Source organism: Dipodomys merriami, unplaced genomic scaffold, assembly GCF_024711535.1.
Source record: "Dipodomys merriami isolate MVZ:Mamm:240054 unplaced genomic scaffold, mDipMer1.0.p SCAF_91, whole genome shotgun sequence".
Taxonomy (NCBI): Eukaryota; Metazoa; Chordata; class Mammalia; order Rodentia; family Heteromyidae; genus Dipodomys; species Dipodomys merriami.
Window position 1 is genome coordinate 2,002,047 of NW_027206524.1, and position 18,136 is coordinate 2,020,182.

Consider the following 18,136-nt stretch of genomic DNA (forward strand, 5'->3'; position numbering starts at 1 on the left):
ATAACTATGTTAGTTTACCTAAGTATTAAGAAACTTAAGAAATAAGGTACTGAGATAAGGGTAAGCAAACTTCCTCACACTTAAGAGTCAGCTATGGTTCTGTTTCCGCCCTTCTGTCTCCCTCTTCAGCAGCCGGAATGCCAAGGCAAGAGCAGCACTAATACAGAGAAGGTATCTTCTGTTTTAGCTTTTTCTGTTATAGCCTCTTCTGTTTCTCATCATTTTCTCATTTTTTGCTTAATGTACTCTTCTCTCCTCAGTTTGCATGGTAGGTTCCTGCTGGTATTTCAGGCCTCAGTTGTAATTTTGCATCTGCTAATCTTTCTTCTTTTAGGGACTGTAGTGGATGTGTTCTGGTCACTCTCCATCATTTGCTCTCTTTTATCAGCCATTATTGAGGTTCACACAATCTATGTTGGTGCAAACACTGTACATCCCTGCTTGCATGTTTCTGTTTCCTTGCATTACCATGAGGATTTCCAAGGGCAGATCTGTCTACCTTCAGCCTGTCTTCTTCAGCGTTGTATCTTTGGATTGATGGACATGCCTTGTCTGGTAGACAAGAGGTGTTTATGAAACAGCTCGTATAACTCCCTAGCTTCCTAGGAGAATCTGTAGTGGGAATCAGCACACACACTTTGACAGTCTTGGTTCTTTATACAGTTCTGGCTGAAGTGGCCAGAAAACTAGGGAGCATTCAGAATGTTCAATAACTTTCAGGTGATTGTGAAAATCAGGATTGAGTTTTCACACATCTCAGAGAAAAGTGCAGGAGTTCTTATTTGCTATAGTATGCTGAGAACTCAGCTGGGAGAATGAGATTGAATTGCCCACATTTACTTTGTGAGTGATACTTTTGTTTCCCCCCTAATGGAAGTGTTAGGTGAGCAGAATTAGAATCTGAAATATTATTTTAATTAAGAACCTTACGATGCCCAACTCCTAGAATGTCCTATGTCCATTCTCCTCTTCTTTCTCCCTCCAGCTTCTTCCTCTTCTCTTCTACTTTCTCCTTTTTCTATCTTAAGTAGCTATATTTATACCTAACCATATATGTGAGTTTTAATCTCAATGGAAATCTTACTTGTACTATTTTAAGTTAATTCTGCACACCTAGTTAAGCAATCTGTAAATTGTTTTTTTTCCTAAGCAAAAACTGGGAAGTCTTAATACTAGGTATTAGCAAACTTCAATTTGCAAAATAAACCTAATCTTATTAATAAAACAAGGATATTTTTCAAGTAAATTGGTTTATTTTTATATTTTATAAAATTTACCTGTTAAGTACATACAACAGATCTAAATACTGCTCTGTAAAATAGAAGTTCTTTTGATTATTAGGTTGTAAAATAAAATGTTCTTACCTGAAGAAATGTCGAATTATGGGCAGAGTACACACACACATGTGCTTATACACCCAGAAAAACAAAAAACTGGGCTATTTTTAGAAACCCACCAAACTTACCTGTTACTCAATATGTTAACAATCATACAAGTGAAAATGAAAACAATATTCGGGGTCTTTTATTGTTCCATATGAATTTTTGGATTGCCTCTTCTATTTCCTTGAAGAATGAGGTTGGAATTTTGATAGGTATCGCATTGAATTTGTAAGATAGCCTTGGGAAGTATTGCCATTTTCATGATGTTGATCTTTCCAATCCAGGAGCATGGGAGGTTTTGCTATTTTCTAAGTTCTGTTTTGGTTTCCTTTTTCAAGTTTTTAAAGTTTTCATCATAGAGGTCCTTCACTTCTTTGGTTAAGTTAATTCCTAGGTATTTTATTTTTTGTGGGGCTATTACGAATGGAGTTGGTTTCCTAATTTCAGCCACACTTTTCTCATTGTTGGCATACAGAAAAACCATTGATTTTAGGGGGTTAATATTATACCCTGCTACTTTGCCAAAGTTTTGAATCAGCTTGAGTAATTTGGGAATGGAGTCTATGGGATTCTTTAAATACAAGATCATGTCATCTGCAAAGAGGGAGAGTTTTATTTCTTCTTTCCCTATTTGGATCCCCTTTATGTTTGCATCTTGTCTTATTGCTGTAGCTAGGCATTCTAATACTAGATTGAAGAGAAGTGGAGTCTTGTTCCTGAGTTAAGAGGAAATGGCTTTAGTTTTTCACCATTAAGTCTAATGCTGGCTGTAGGTTTGTCATATACAGCCTTTATTATATTGAGATATGTTGCATGGATTCCTAATTTTTCCAAAACCTTCATCATAAAGGGGTGTTGGATCTTGTCGAATGCTTTTTCTGCATCTATTGAGATAACCATGTGGTTCTTATCCTTGCTCCTGTTGATGTGATTAATAATATTAATTGATTTGCATATATTGAACCAGCTTTGCATCCCTGAAATGAATCCTGTTTGATCGTGGTGTATGATTTTTTGGATGAATTGTTGAAGTCAATTGGCCAAAATTTTCCCCATTTGTTAGGAAATGGGAAGGCTTGGAAAAAATTATATTAAGTGAAGTAAGCCAAGCCCAAAGAAACATAGGTCCCATGGTTTCTCTTATTTGCAATATCTAGTATATGTATGAGTCAAGCAGAAAAGGTCAGATAATGTGATGTTAGGAAAATGAACCCTTAGATATGTATTTAAATGTTTTTTTTCTTTCATGCATTTGTTTCTAACGCATTTATAAGATTATTTCTTTGTTGCTTTGTATGTCCCTCCCCCACAGTATAACCCCTGCTTTCACTATATTTGATGTCGGTATAATTTGTGGAGAAGAAGGGGAAAAACAAGTCGTTTAAGGATATAGGTGGACCCGTTGCAACAATGAGAAGTACAAGTTGTCATGTCGAAAACGAACTTTGCAACTTTGGTGGGGGGATGGGGAGGACTGGTTGGGGGTCCGGGAAGGGATGTGAAGGATAAACAAAGGAGGAGGCTGCAATGCTTGATAAGAAATGTACTCATTATCTTGTCCATGTAATTGTAACCCCTCTGTACAGTATGTTCACAATAAAAAAAATGAAAAAAGAAAATGAAAACAATAATAGCAGAAAGTATCTTAGTAATCAGTATATTTTAGGCTTAATAGTTTACAAAATGTATCTAGTTTAATCCTCATAACTGCCTCGTCAGGTAGTATTGTCCTCATTTCATAGACAGGAAACAGCCAGTAAAATGCATGATTAAAATGCATAGTGAAAGCTGTTCTTTGCACACTAGCCACTGGGTAGACATTTTCCCAATAAAATAGTTAGTGGTCTTAAAAAAACAAAGAAGAAATGATTTCTAACTATGTAATCATTCTTTTATTCCCCAACAAACATGATCTGCAATAGTAAGAACTAATTTATTTAGATAATCACATCTAGCCACTGTTTGATAACATTATCCATTCTGCTTAATTATGCATCCTGAAGCTATCTATTTCCTCAATAATGTGAAGTTAGAAAAGAAGGCTTAGTAGGGGAGTAAGAAAATGAATTTAGGCAATTCTTCTTAATAGTCATATTTTAAGGGTTGACAACAGTCAGGTGCAAGGCTCCTGTAGACTCTGTAGAGGAACAAGATACTTGCCTTACACCTGCCCTCAAGAAAGTTACCACCATTTATCTAGAAGAGACAGACACAGACATGATTTCTGACAGCATAAAGAGGATCTTCACCATTATTAATTGAGGTTTAACCATGTCCTAGGCACTATGCTAAGTACTTCTGTCTTATAAAAATAGCCACCAATTCGAATTGCAAAACTGTAAAAGCAAAGAAGAGATTTGTCAGTATCATAGCATCAGTGGCTAGTGAAACCCGTGTCTAATATGAAGTATAGGTCTGCCTAATGTGCCAATGCTGCCTGTTCTGGGAAGAGGCCATGACAGGTGCTGGAAGAAGGTAGAGGACTACATCTCAAGCTCACCATACCAGGTTGGAGTATAAGAGTCATTCCTAGCCAAAATGAACTATCTTAATGTTATTCACTAGGCTCCCACAGTCTGTTAGTGTAAAAATCAACTGAAAATAAACACCGTGCATTTCTAAAAGCATATGACCATGGACATGCAGATTTAATTCCAGTGAAGTGAGATCTTATGTTCCTGCATGCCTACTCCATCGGCCTTGGACACCTGACAGTCACTGAGGATGGAAGAGCAGGGATATTCAATAGAGATAGACGTGAAGAAAGGAGGTGAACCTGACCTCTCCGAACTGGTCAAAATGCTGTTTTCCAAGGGCGCCTTGACTCTCTGGAAACTATTCTTCAGCTCAAGTTTCCCTAGAAGCCAACATTCCTTTAATAAGGGGGTTAGAAAACAGCTGCACCTGTCCCCCATAAATTAGTGGCCTTCTCAAAATCACTATTTACGTATACTTTATCAGGGCTTACCATTTTAATACCTTTGTCTTCCTGCCAATTTATGTATCCTACTTTTAGTTTCAAGCTGAATCTGCTGAGTTTATAAATCCTTCATTAAAGTCTCCACATAAAGTGGAGACATGAGCAAAGTAACTTTTTAAACACCATGGCCAAGACATATATGATAATCTATAAGTATTAAGCAAGAGTCATAATTTTGTCCCCAAACCACAGTCTATATATACCTAAGCTCATTTTACCTCTTGAAATCCAGCTACCAAAGTCCTTTGGTCCTTGTTGATCACAGTCAATGCCAGAACCTAAGGGTGATGGTAGGGGGTGGACGCAATGTCCTTTGATAGAACAGAGTGAGAGACCAGTAGGAAAACATACAAAATCCCATTTTCGCTGTATTTGATGTTGGTATAATTTGGGGAGGGAAAGGGAAAAAAACAAATTGTTTAAATAGGGATACAGGTGGACCCATTGCAACAATGAGATGTACAAGGATGCTATGTTGAAAACTGAACTCTACAATTTAGGTGGAGGGCAGAGGTGGTAGGGGGAGGTGGAGGGAAGGGACGGTAGGGGAAACACAAATGAGGAGGCAACAATGCTGGATAAGAAATGTACTCATTACCTTACTCACGTAACTGTAACCCCTCTGTACAGTATTTTCACAATAAAAAACTTATTTAAAAATTATTATGAATATGACATTTCTTTAAGGCACAATGGAATGTACAAGTAGAGGTAAGTGTGTCTGTTTGGGACACCAAATAGTTTACAACCAGACTACAGGAATTGTCCAACATATCAATGAGCAGATTCACTGCTATGAGTGCGCTATAAGCTCCAATGCCTGAAGTCTTCTGCCAAAGGACTTATTTTGCTTTAAAGACATTGTGTTATTGTTATTGCTTCTAATGGATTTATGGGCCACTCCACTTAGTCATAACCAAAGCATCATAGAAAACATATACACTCATACCAACAGTGTTTGATATTTTAAGGGAAAAAGATCTTTCACTAAGCCATTCATCACCATTCTAAGATGTCAAGACTGCTTTGTTCATGAACAATTGAGAACAGATGCATCACTGAACACACTGAAAGGGAAAGAAATGTGAAAAGCAAATGTTCACACTTCAATTTTAGTATTGAGCATCAACGTGTGAGTTTGCAATAATGTCAGTCATACCTGATGGATTATTTTCAAATTAGAACTGGAACCAGTGTTACCATTATTTTGTTTTCATTTGTAATGTTCTGGTGCAGAATCCACTTAGTGTTTAATAGCTCACCATAATGCAAAAGATAATAAAATAAAAAAGAAGCTAGATTTTTCCTGCTCTACATTGAATTCTTAAGAGGAAGATAAAACACAACAAAACAAGAGATATATGCCATTTACAGTTCTGTGCTTGATCTTGGCAGTGATGCTTGACACTAAATGAATGAATGAGCCTTATGTAAAGAGAAATAAAGCTAAGAAATGGATGTAGCAAACCGGAAGCAGGCTCCTGGGTCCTGTGTGGGTTCTTCTTATCTTAAAGATACTTGCTAATTGTAGAGCTCTAGGACTGCAGAGAAATCCTTTCCTAACTTCTGTCACTATTTACACTAAAACCATCAGGACGGTTTCCTGTGATGAAATTTATGAGCAACTTTTTCAAACAAAATGGGGACTATTCATTTTTAGCTTCAATTCTAACTGCCTGTTTTTCACTCATATACCTTCTATTCACTATAGCTGGCTTCAGTTGGATTAAAGCAATTTTATAAATGCCTCACTATAAATCATTTCCTTTTTTCTATTTAATATTCTCACATTCAAGATGCATGGCCAGAGATTGACTTACTAGATCCACAGTGGTATTCATTACAAATAAAGACTTGAATATATTGCCCATAGGGTAGGAACAAAAGAATTAATAAAGTTCATTTACCCTCACGCCACTGTATTTAATCCTAGAAAATAACCTCTTTGTTTCATAGAACCAGAGTCTGCTTTTAATCACAGGGTGGTTTTGCTACTTACCACAAAAGAATAATAAATCTTGAATCCAGGTTTTGCCACAAAGTAGTCATCTGACTTGAATGTTATTTTAATTTGGTTTGTCCTTGATGTGATCCTTGGAGGAACTTCTTTGTGTCCACACCACCGGCCTCTAACAACTGTACTGGTTTCTGATACATCTTCAACTTCCACAAAATCATACCTAGAATAAGTTTGGATAATTAAATTTTGCTGAGAAATTAAAATGTGATTTCTCATGACTTGTCAACTGAAAACTACAGAAACGTTAGGAGGAGTTTCCCAGTTAGGTATCCAAACTTGATTGTCAATCATCTATTCTGAGAGAGCCCTTATATACCCTCAATTATGACTATTCCCAGATGATTAATAATTAAAGTGGGTGGCTTTTTCAGCATCTGGCATAGGAAGTTATCATAGAAAAATTAGCAACTACAATCTGTCTGGCATATTTCAGATATGGCATAAGCTATATACCCAAACATATATTTCATGAAGTTTTCAAACAAAATCCCACTTTGAGTTAATATAGCATATTCAGGATTTCTTGGGACAAACATGATTGATATCTATTTAGCTTTATAATAAGGATAAAAATTCTCATTACAGGGCATACCTGTCTATGGACATGATTTATTCTTTTTGGTAACTATATTTGGAAGCATCACATCATAAAATATGACAGTTTTCATAAAGCAAACTATATAACCTTTAAGGAAAGTTATCTGCTAACCAATATCCAAAATGTCTTGGGGTAGTTACAAGGGGTGTGAATATGCTCAAGATCCTCAACTCACACTCAGTACCCAGCAAGGAGGAAAGCAGCAAAGACATATTTATTCTGTGTGACCATTTAATACTCAAGTTCCCCCACCCATTCCACCCAAACCTATTCCTTCCCACCACATCCCATCATCCCTTCATCCAGTAAGGCATCTTCAATGACAGCTATTTACATCTCTCAGGAATCATTGATTCTATTTTCAGACTCCTCAGGTCTTGGAACATTTTACTACCTGTCATTCTGTTCTGGTCATCAGTATCTCACTGTTCCTCTCTAACTTTCCCCAAATGACTTTAAATATTAAAGTCACAAGCATTCTAGGTGAACAGTGGGCATGCTGGATGAAAAGTGACAGAAATCTCCTATCTTATCATTTTCTGTCAAAATTACCATAAAGAAGCAGCATAAGAAACATCAAGTCTGAATAGGAAGATGGACCACTTTGAATTGGGTAATTTTATCCAGGTGCCCCACAGTCCTTATTGCATTATGAAGAATAATCTAAGGAGTAGGTGAGAAATAAGACATTGTGACTAAATTTCTTTGACAGTGATTTATGTGATTCTCGTGTCTTATGCCTCAGTTTCCTTATGGGTGAAATAAGAAGGTTTATATAATTTTGCCAGCTGGATATCTCTCATGTGCCATGTAAATTACTTTATATTTATATGGTGCTTGGAAGGTGAAAAGCCCTAACAAAGAATCATTATTCAAGCAATAAAATATTACAATGTAAACATCAAGGAGGCTTTGGAACAGATGGTAGCAAATCAATTACATTTCATTTTATACATAATATGTATAAATCATGTTTACTGCACAAAGCTGAATATACTTGAAACTTTGCTAATAAACAATAAGCTATTTTTATTTAAAACTACACATCAGTGTAATTTTAATTCTTGAGTCCAAAAAGCCACCAGAAAGTGGCTTTGTGGCTCAAATGGTAGGGTGCTAGCCCTGAGCACAAAGAAGTTCACAGATAGCACCCAGGACGTGAGTTCAATCCCCAGGACTGCCCCCCCCCCCCACCCAAAACCAAATAGTTTTAGCTGGGTACTTCTGGCTCACACCTGTTATCCTAGCTTCTCAGGAGGCTGAGATCTTGGTGTTGTGGAAAGGGCAGGAAAGATTGTGGGACTCTTTATCTCCAATTAACCACCAGTAAACTGGAAGTGGTGCTGTGGCTCAAAGTGGTAGAGTGCTAGATTTGGGTGGAAAAAGCTTAGGGACAACACTCAGGCCCCGAGTTCAAGCTCCATGACCCATGGCTGACAATAAAAAAGAGCACACTATCATCTTCTCCTGCCCTTCTTCTTGGGGAGTTTAAGGCAGGTCTTGGATCTGTTTCTCTTCTTCCTCCTCATTGCATAAATTTTGGGAACAATTACATTGAAGGAGCAAACCAGAAATGATACTATCCTAACACCTGATCAGAATCTTAGCGCAGTAATGCATTCCCTCCTGTGATTCTGCATATAGCAAGAAAAACATAATAATATATTTGGTGTTTATCTTTGGTCTTTTCCTAAGTCTGTCTGAATTTCTGCGAGATGGGATAAGACATGCTTCTTTTGTTATTCCTAATACACAATGGATGTTGCTATGGTTGATCCTACATAACTTCAGAATGGCATCAGGTCATCAGCCCAAGGTATGAGTAGAGCATTGGGACTTCCAGCCCCACCCCTGAACTTCTGGGGAGAAGGAAGGGTCTGGAGATTGAATGATTACATCAATAATGCTTACATAATAAAACCTCTGTAAGTCCCCCTAACTATGAAGATCAGAGAAGTTCTGGATTAGAGAATGCATCAAGGCTCTTGGCCTGTGACACATTTGGAGAAATGTGCCCTTTCTACTCACTTTGCTTTACTTAGCTCTTTTGTTTGGCTCATTCAGAGTTGCAACCTCTATAATAAACTAGTTGTAGTAAATAATGTGTTGCCTTGAGGTTCATGCATTGTTACAGAAAATCACTGAAGACAAAGAAGAGGTTGTGGGTCTTAGGGGAGGCTTGGAACTTGAAATTGATAGTTTATGTAGTGAGTCTTGGGGGATTGAGCCCTTAAGGGGATCAGATGCTAACACCATCCAAGTAGATGGTCTCAGAATTAAATCCAACAGCAAGGTGCCCAGCAGGTGTTACTGAATTGGTTGATGCAGGGAGACCCCCGCTAGGGGTCAGAATATTCTGTGAGGTACTGACACTGGTGTTTTTCATGTCATCATCTTAAACAGTCTTCAATAGGGTTTTTCTTCTAAACTATGTTTTCTTTTCTTTTTTTTTTTTAGCACAGAAAATTAGTTCTCCTTTTCAAGGTTGAAAAGACACAAGATCAGCTTTCGTTTATTCTCTTTGTAAATATTAACTGGCTCTCTGTGCATGTATTTGTCTCTGCTTTCTGGCATACATTACCCTCTATGGTCCTAGAAAGTAATAGTCACTGCTGTTATTCTCCAAAAAATAGCAACATAATAAAAACTGTCAGCATAATACACATGCAACAAAGGACGATCAAATTTGAGGCACTTTTTATTATTCAAGGGAAAATAAACCTGCTGGAAGGATTTAGCAGTTCAGTAGTTCATTGGCAATGCAGAACAAGTACATGCAGTAAAATATAAAAAGGGAAAAAAAAATCCTCCTTAAGTCTTATACATGATAATTAGGCACGTAAAATGCTGGGCCTGGACAATTCAAAGAGGAGCAGCTTGGACTTTCTCTGAGAAATGTGCTAAGGGATAGGATTATCAGGCCCAGCTTTCATCTTCTACCATGACCCAGAAATGACAGGAAATAGACACCTAAGCAGCACACACACTGTGGGCGCGCCTGCCCTTTCTTCCACTACACACTCGAGGCATAAAGCTAAAATGGTCCTCAGCCATCTCCAGCACTAGTTACACAGGCCCTGTAGCTGAGCTGGGTTCTGTGTTCCCTTGGCCCATGGCAGGCTTTGGCCAGTGTGGTGAGGTGCAGCTCAGTGTGATGGGAATATTATATCTGTCTACCTGTTCACAAAAGCCGCTCTGGGCTTGGAAAAGTCACAGATGTTGACATTCCACCTGGCCTATGGAGTCCAGCAAGGTAACCAGGCCCTATGCAGTACAGTCCATTTGTCTGCTAGGGTGCACACAAGGGTTTTTGATGAAGAAGGGACACATCTTGGGTAGGTCAAAGGGATTAAAAGGAATGTTGTATGGGTTGCTTTAAATTCATCTCTTTTGTTCAACTTTGAACAATATCCTTTAATGGAATTTTTTCCTCACTTACCTACAGATATCATTTTCTGCCTCCTCTAATCCAAACTGATGGTCAAAAGTGAGCTGTATCCTGGTTTTCTCCTGGGAGTGGAGCCGCCAGGTCAGAAGCAGGTTCCTGGGGTAGCTGCTGGGGAAGCGGGGGCTCTGCACGTGGCCGTTGCCTGTCACCTGGATGGTCTCATCTCTTCGGTACAAGTCTGTGAGGTGATTGCCCTCTGTTAGTAGTCACAACTTGTAGAAATTAGTATGTTGCTCCAATTACAGGAAAGCAAAAAAAGAACAATTTATAACACATCACATCACAAAGGACTTTTCTTGACTTTGGTTTACAAATTGAAGAACGAGTGGCAGCCTTCGTGGTAATAAACAATTTGTACCTGTTTTCATCACTTCCTCAAGAATTTCAGGCTGGCCTTCCTTACAACTTTTCATGTATAAAGTTTCCTGTTTTGAAGAATTTCCTATCACTTTAGAGCTAGGATGGACCCCGGGCTTCAATCATGCTAGGTATGATGGCTACTGAGCCATATCCCAGCCCTCTCAATCACTCTTAATAAGCAGGAACCTTAGATGGGAATTAAAATCAGCAAAGAATTTCAAATAGTCCATCCACTTTTCTGTGTAATGTTAATAAAGGAAGCAATTTATTACTCAGAATGTGTAAAACTATATTTCTAGTGACTAGCACTGAAGGTAATCAATAATGTTAAATGAATGAATGATTGGGAAGCAAATGAAAAGAGGAATAGTGTTCAATGGCCATTTGTGTGATACTCAAATGGCATTGTTTAGCTAGTTTCTTTACCACAAAAATGATATTTTTTCTATGTTTTTCTTTCTTAAACAGGCCCATTTCATTTGCATTTTCTGGTTGTTGTGGAATAAAGAGCTTATTAGATCTTTATCCTGGGTTCTTGGGAAGATGCTCCATGCCACTGAGATTTCTCTAGTGGTAAGAATATCTGTTGTCATTGGAGATTCCTTAGGATCACACCTCAGTTTATGCTAATGTGGTGGTTTACTACATCCCTAGATAGTTCCAGCATAGGGGCTATTCATGCCAGAAAAAACAGAATATGGCTAGAGTTAGGGCTTCCAGCCATATGAAATCACTGATCTGCCAAACACTGGCAGGTGGGTGGGATTGAGTATGGACTCCATCTTATTGCCAGTGTTCCAGTCAATCATACCTACATAGGAGAATCCAACAAAAACCCTAGACATAAGGCCTAGAAAAGCTACCTGGTTTGAGATAGATGTACCAGGAAGGCGATGTATCCTGAGGATACAGAAGTGTCACACATGAAACCCTCCAGGTATTACTCCCTGTGTCTCTTCATTTCATTGGTCCTGATTTCGTTCCTTTTTAATACAGTTTTATTGATAAGGATAGTGCTTTCCTGAGTCCTGTCAGTTGCTCTGGCAAATGATTGAATCTGAAGTGTTTGGAAAACTTTTGAATTTGGTTTTTAGTCAGTTGAGGACCCTCAAACGTGCAACTAAAGTCTAAAATGGGGGCAGTGTGTGAGGCCTGTGTCCTTAACCCATCAAATCTGACTGAGTTTAAGTTAGCATGCATTATACAAAATACTATCTTTTCCTAACTCCCGTATTTGTAGTTCTTTGCATTTTACATGTTCGTTTTTTAAGGCTCCATCATAAACAGACCTCAAGCCATAGTCTATTTGTGCGCTCCCACGAAGAATTTACTGAGAGACCTATAATTCAGTGAGCCTGGCAAGCAGGCTGAACTGGTGGGTGGAAAGCTTTGTGGGGTAGGGCTGCAAAGGGTGGCTCTTAAGACTTCTAAAATGAGAGAGGGAGGTTAGACAGGAACTGGCATGTAATACAAACCCTCTTCTTTTCCATGTTGCTGTGGATAAGGAAATGTAAGATTCTTTTCTTTGAAGTCAGTACGTGATGTGTTGCAATTTGATCAGTGAGACTTGGTGTAGGAGAATCATAGGTAGAAAACGGGGGAAGGGGTAAACTGATGAGCTCATATTCCCCCCTCAGGATCATAACACTGGCAAGGTAGTAATGTCACCTGTACCAAGCTCAGCAACCAGACAACCTCACAGCTACTGGAAAACAGTGTTTGCCATTTGACCTTGTACTCTTCTCCCTTGATCTTTCACTGAAAATGTAGCAGGGAAAGTTACTTGTCTGCTCATTGTGTCATAAGGGAGTCTTAGGAAAAGTGTCTGATGGATGTTTACTAGGTTGACCAATGTGAACTACAATTATACCAAAGGCAAAACACACACCTGGGCAATCTAGTCCCACAGCTAATGCTCTACACAGCGTTCTTCCTTTTTAGTTTGAATTTTCTGGAGATTGTTTTAGACTCTAGGCTATCTGGAATACACTTTAACTGTGAGATTACATTGTTTCAATATAATTTATAACTTCATGCCAATTCAGGGCTATTCTTAGCAGAAGAGTTATACAGAGCTACATCCTATCAGGTTAAAGCTGAGATAAATAACAGTATTATACACAAAGTCACATTCCTGAATAAAAGCATTTACTTTAGTGTTCCAATAATAGCTAAGATTCGTGGAACAATGATTATGTGCCAGACACGGAAAACGTATCTTAAAGGAACTATGTCACTTAACTCTTGCAATGACAGTATTCAGTTGCCAATACATTCCTACAAATGAAGTTCTGGGAGTTTGAGACACTTGTGGCTCATGGTACAAAGCCACAATAGAGCCAACGCAGTCTACTACCTTAGGCTACTTTCAGAGCACACAACTTAACCAGAGCTCTGAATAGGCTGAGGGCTACAAAAAAGTAAATGAATCAGTTCCCATTGAAAGAGAATAGTTTCTATGCATGTTTCTATTGCAAGATACGAACATCTTATTTTGTATCTTACAGAAAGAGGTGCTTAGCCTCATAAACTCTGAACTATGCATTTGACTTCAAAAGACTAAAATATAAAGAAGCTAAAATATATTTATCTATTGTGCTCCCAATGCTTTTAAAACCTCCATTCATCCAATAAAATTTTTCCAGAAGCTTTTAAGAATCACTCACTCCGGTGTGGGGGGGGGAGGGGGGTATAATTGGGTGGGGGGAGGGGGGTAAAATTGGGTGGGGGGAGGGGGGAGGCAGGGAAGGGAAGTGAAGGGTAAACAAAGGAGGAGGCTGCAATGCTTGGTAAGAAATGTATGCATTATTCTGCCCATGTAATTGTAGCCCCTCTGTACAGTATGTTCTCAAATAAAATAAAATACAATTTAAAAAAAAAAAAAAAAAAAAAAAAAAAGAATCACTCACTCACTCATCTCTGAAATTAGACCCAATGCCTCCCACAGTGACAGCATCATTGGCATGAACAGGAGTCTGATCAAACTGCAAATTTCTAAGTCCTGTCCCATACTTACTCAATAGAAATGTAAAGATGGAGTATAATGCCACCTGTGTTAACAGGCTGTCCAAGCAATCCTGATGCAGCCTAAATCTTAGGATTTAGGCTGTATATTTGCTACTATCTTGTTTTTTTATCCTCATCTTCCTTGGTTCTGTCACTTCCTTGCTTTAACTCTGTTCCTCATATCTGCTTTTCTATTTCACCCCCTAGACCAGTGGGTGACCTGCCTTGGGATTGATTTTCCCACTGCTGGACTTCGGAACCAACTGTAGGGTATATTGATAGTGCACAATGGCCTACAATAAGGAGCTGCCTGATTCTGAACCCATGGCATTAGACAGATGGGTCTCACCCCTCAGTTTAGCTGTCTTCATTCATGGAGAAGTCATCATTGGTCTCAATGTATTTAGTAATCCAACACACACACACAAAAGAATGCTTATGGGAAATGAAGTGCTTAATAATGGCAGTATTTTATTCTTTTTTCCCTGCTAGACTATGATATTGTCTACAACATCATCACGAAATGTAAAGGGTAAACACTGAGAACAGCATTAGATATACCATGCCATCTTGCTCGTATCGGTTATCTAACCTAAAACTTTAGTAGTATGGGAATTGTAGCAGTTCAGGTTTTTTTTTTTCCTTAGGTACAAGATTATGTAACAGGTTTTTTGTTTTGTTTTCCTAGATGACTGCCAGTGGTTTGACCATGTGTAAGAGGCAAAATGAAACAACAGGGGGACAATAGAATCTGAAGTTTAGGGTTTTCCCTGTGAACAATGGCTTGAGAAGTTCATCTAGAAAAATGATATAGTGAATACTTGCATGCTATTATCTATAGGATGATTTTATTAAAATGGTCAAACACATTGTTTAGGAAAATATTTGTCACCAATTGGAAAATTATTACCTCACATAACTATCCACTTAGCATATTCATTTGTATCGGAGATGCTAGGGAGTAATTAAGTCTTCAAATTTAGACACAATGCACTTCATAATATGTTTCTTTTTTGTAAACTAAACACTTCTCTCTGAGGGTGGTTATATGTAAGAGATAAAAAGAAATTTCTTCAAAAGTTTAATAGAAAAGTAGGAGAAGAAATGATAGCACAGAATATTAAATTCTGAGAGAAAAGTTTATGTCTTGTTTATGTAATGCCAGTCTTTTGCCAGTTTAACTGAAAAGCAGAAAGAAGAAAGCAAGGTAACAAAAGACAACTTAATAAAAAATAAAGTTGTAAAAGGCCTCAGATATTTATTTTGAAGAAACTCAATTCCACTGTAGCCAGTGGGCATGACATTTGTGCAAACACAAATTTAATATGAACATTAAAGAATTATTTTTTGAGAGTTCCATCAAAATGATCCTGCTTGATGTCTGGTTTAGATATTCTCAAATTCTCAAATGACTATCTTTTATATGAGTTATCTCTATCCAGTAATCTATGAGTTCTACCATGACCAGGCCGCACCACACTTTAAAAAGCTGTGATGCCATAGAATTATACATTCCAGGTTATGAAAGAAAAGAACTGTCCACTTAGACTAATATTTCCAGCAAAGTTATCCTGCATAATTTAAAGAGAAATAAAAACCTTCTATGATAAATGGAAATGAAAGAATTCATGACTAACAAACCAATACAGCAGAAGACAGTTAAAAGAATCCTATATACACAGAAGAGTAAGAGAAATGCAACAAAGAAATTCAGGAAAAAATCACCAGATGAGATTAATAAATACAGATTTGAAAAGAAATAAACAAAACAACCCATCACAATGAGAGGAAATACTACATACTTTCAAACACATCTTTCAATATTAACATTGAATTTTAATGTTCTTAATTCTCGAATCAAAAGACAGAAAGTGGCATTTAGATTAAAAATCAATACGTGACCAGCTGTTGTTTATTAAAAATGCATTTCATCCAGGCGTGGATGATTCTCACCTTTAATCCTACCTACTAGGGAGGTTGAGTTCTGAGGATTATGGTTCAAAGCCAATCTGGACAGGAAAGTCTGTGAGACTCTTAGCTCCAATTAATCACCAAAAAGCTGGAGGTGAAGCTGTGGCTCAAAAGGTAGAGTGCTAGCCTTGAGCACCCAGGCACAATGCTCAGGCAATGAGTTCAAGCCCAGGACTGGCAAAAAAGAAAAAAGAAAAGAAAAAAGAAAAAAGAAGATTTCCTTGACAAAGTCAAACATTGGCTGCTGGGGATGAAAGAAGGATGGGAAATATTTTCTAAGCATATGGACCCCAAAAGCTACACTCAGATGTGATTAAACATACTTCAAATTAAAATTAGTAAAAACATCCAAGGCTATTTCATATTAAAGATAACAATGTGTTAACAGAAAAGAACAGTTGTTAACGTAAGTACACCAAATATTGGCACATTCAATTTCATTAAACAAGCACTACTGGACTTACAAGCATAGATAGATCTCAACACAATAATGGTATGGGATTTCAATGCTCCACTTCAAAAATTAAAAAAAATAAATAAAAAATAAAAAAAGGAAACTTCATAAATTAGCACTATAGATGAAATGGATTTAGCCAACATCTACAGAATATTTCATCTAAGAGCTGAACAACGTAAATTCTTTTCAGAAGTCCATGGAACTTTTTCTAAAATAGGTCATATTTTAGGACACAAAGCCAGCCCTAGCAAATACAAGAACATTGAAATAATCTCTTGTATTCTATCAAACCACAATAAAAGAAGTAATCGATAACAAACGAAAATACAGAACATAATCAAACACATGAAGACTGAACAATTCATTGTCAAATGACCAGTGGCTCCTCTAAAAAAATAAGAGGGAGAGATTCTTCGAATCAATTGAAAATGAAAACACGCTTTACAGGAACCTCCAGGATACAGCAAAGGCATTGCTAAGAGGAAAGTTTAGCGCTATGGCTGCCTATACCAAGAAAGCAGAGGTATCTCAAATAACTAGCCTAATGATGTACCTCGAGCTCCTAGAAAAACAAAAGCAAGCCAAACCCTGAATTAGCAGGTAAAAAGAAATAATGGAGTAGGAGATAAATCAAGAAAATGGAAATTAAAAACAATGCAAAAATTACTGAAACAAAAGCTTGTTCTATAAAAAGATAAGTAGGATTGATAAATCTTTAGCAAACTGATTAAAAGAAGGCAAGAAAAGACCCAAATCAATACAGAGATAGACAAGGGGATATCACAAGCAATAAGATACAGGAGAGCATTAGGGAATACCTTAAAAACTTATGTTCAAATAACCTGAAAATGTAGAAGATGGATAATTTTCTAGACATATTTGTCCTATGAAAGTTGAACCAAGAAGATATAAACCACTTAACTAAGTTTATAAGAAGCATGGAGAGTAAAGCAGTAATAAAGACGCTCCCAACAAAGCAAAACTTACGACTGTGTGAATTCATAACAGAATTCCATGAGATCATAAATGAAGAATCAATATAAATGTGCCTTGAAGTATTCCACAAAAATAGAAAGAGAAGAAAACATGCCAAACTCATTCTGTTGCTCTGATAACTAAACCAAATATGAAAATAACAAAAAACAAAAGTGCAGAGCATCTCCATTGATGAATACAGATGCAAATATTCTCAATAGAAAAATAAATTCAAAGTATATCAAAGATCTTAATGTAAGATCTGAAAATTGAAAACTACAATAGGCAAACATAGGAGAAGCACTGGAAAATATAGTCATGGGCAATTATTTCTTAAAGAAGATTCTAACTGCTCATGAAATAAGAGCAAAACATGGACAAACTATAGTCAATCAAACTAAAAGCTTCTGTACATCAAAAAACAATTATCAGCCAGGTGCCGGTGGCTCACGCCTGTAATCCTAGCTACTCAAGAGGCTGAGATCTGAGGATTGTGGTTCAAAACCAGCCCAAGCAGGAAAGTCTGTGAGACTCTTAACCACCAAAACCCGTAATGGCTATGTAGCTTATGTGGCAGAGCACTTACCTTGAGCTGAAGAGCTCAGGGACAGCGCCCAAGCCAGAGTTCAAGCCCCATGACTAATAGAAAAAACATTACCAGGATAGAGTCACATATAATGGGAAAAACTCTATTAGCCATTCACCAAATAAAGTATATCTAGAAAACATGAAGAGCTCAAAAAAAATTAAATAGCTACCATCTACCATGAAGGAAATACAAATCAAAACTGCCCCAAGGTTCCCAGTTACAATAGTTATTAAGAAAACAAGTTGGGCTGGGATGTAGCTCAGTGGCAAAAGGCGTGCCAAGCAAGTGCAAGGTCCTGGGTTTGAAAGACAAAGAAGGAAACAACAGCAAGGGATGGTGAGGTTGTGGGA

At 37.5% G+C, this 18,136-nt stretch overlaps 1 protein-coding gene across 3 annotated transcripts in view; it reads right to left on the reverse strand.

The window, feature by feature from the left end:
- The window catches only part of LOC138821387 (platelet-derived growth factor D), a 172,937-nt gene that overhangs the window by 64,099 nt on the left and 90,702 nt on the right, over window positions 1–18,136 (reverse strand). For 2 of the 3 annotated variants that reach the window (XM_070013581.1, XM_070013580.1), the window contains 2 exons: window positions 10,420–10,624; window positions 6,362–6,542 (listed from right to left, as the gene is read on the reverse strand). In XM_070013581.1, the coding sequence (XP_069869682.1) occupies window positions 6,362–6,542; window positions 10,420–10,624 (386 nt within the window). The remainder of the gene's footprint in view (window positions 1–6,361; window positions 6,543–10,419; window positions 10,625–18,136) is intronic. The other variant, XM_070013582.1, reaches the window with a different exon arrangement.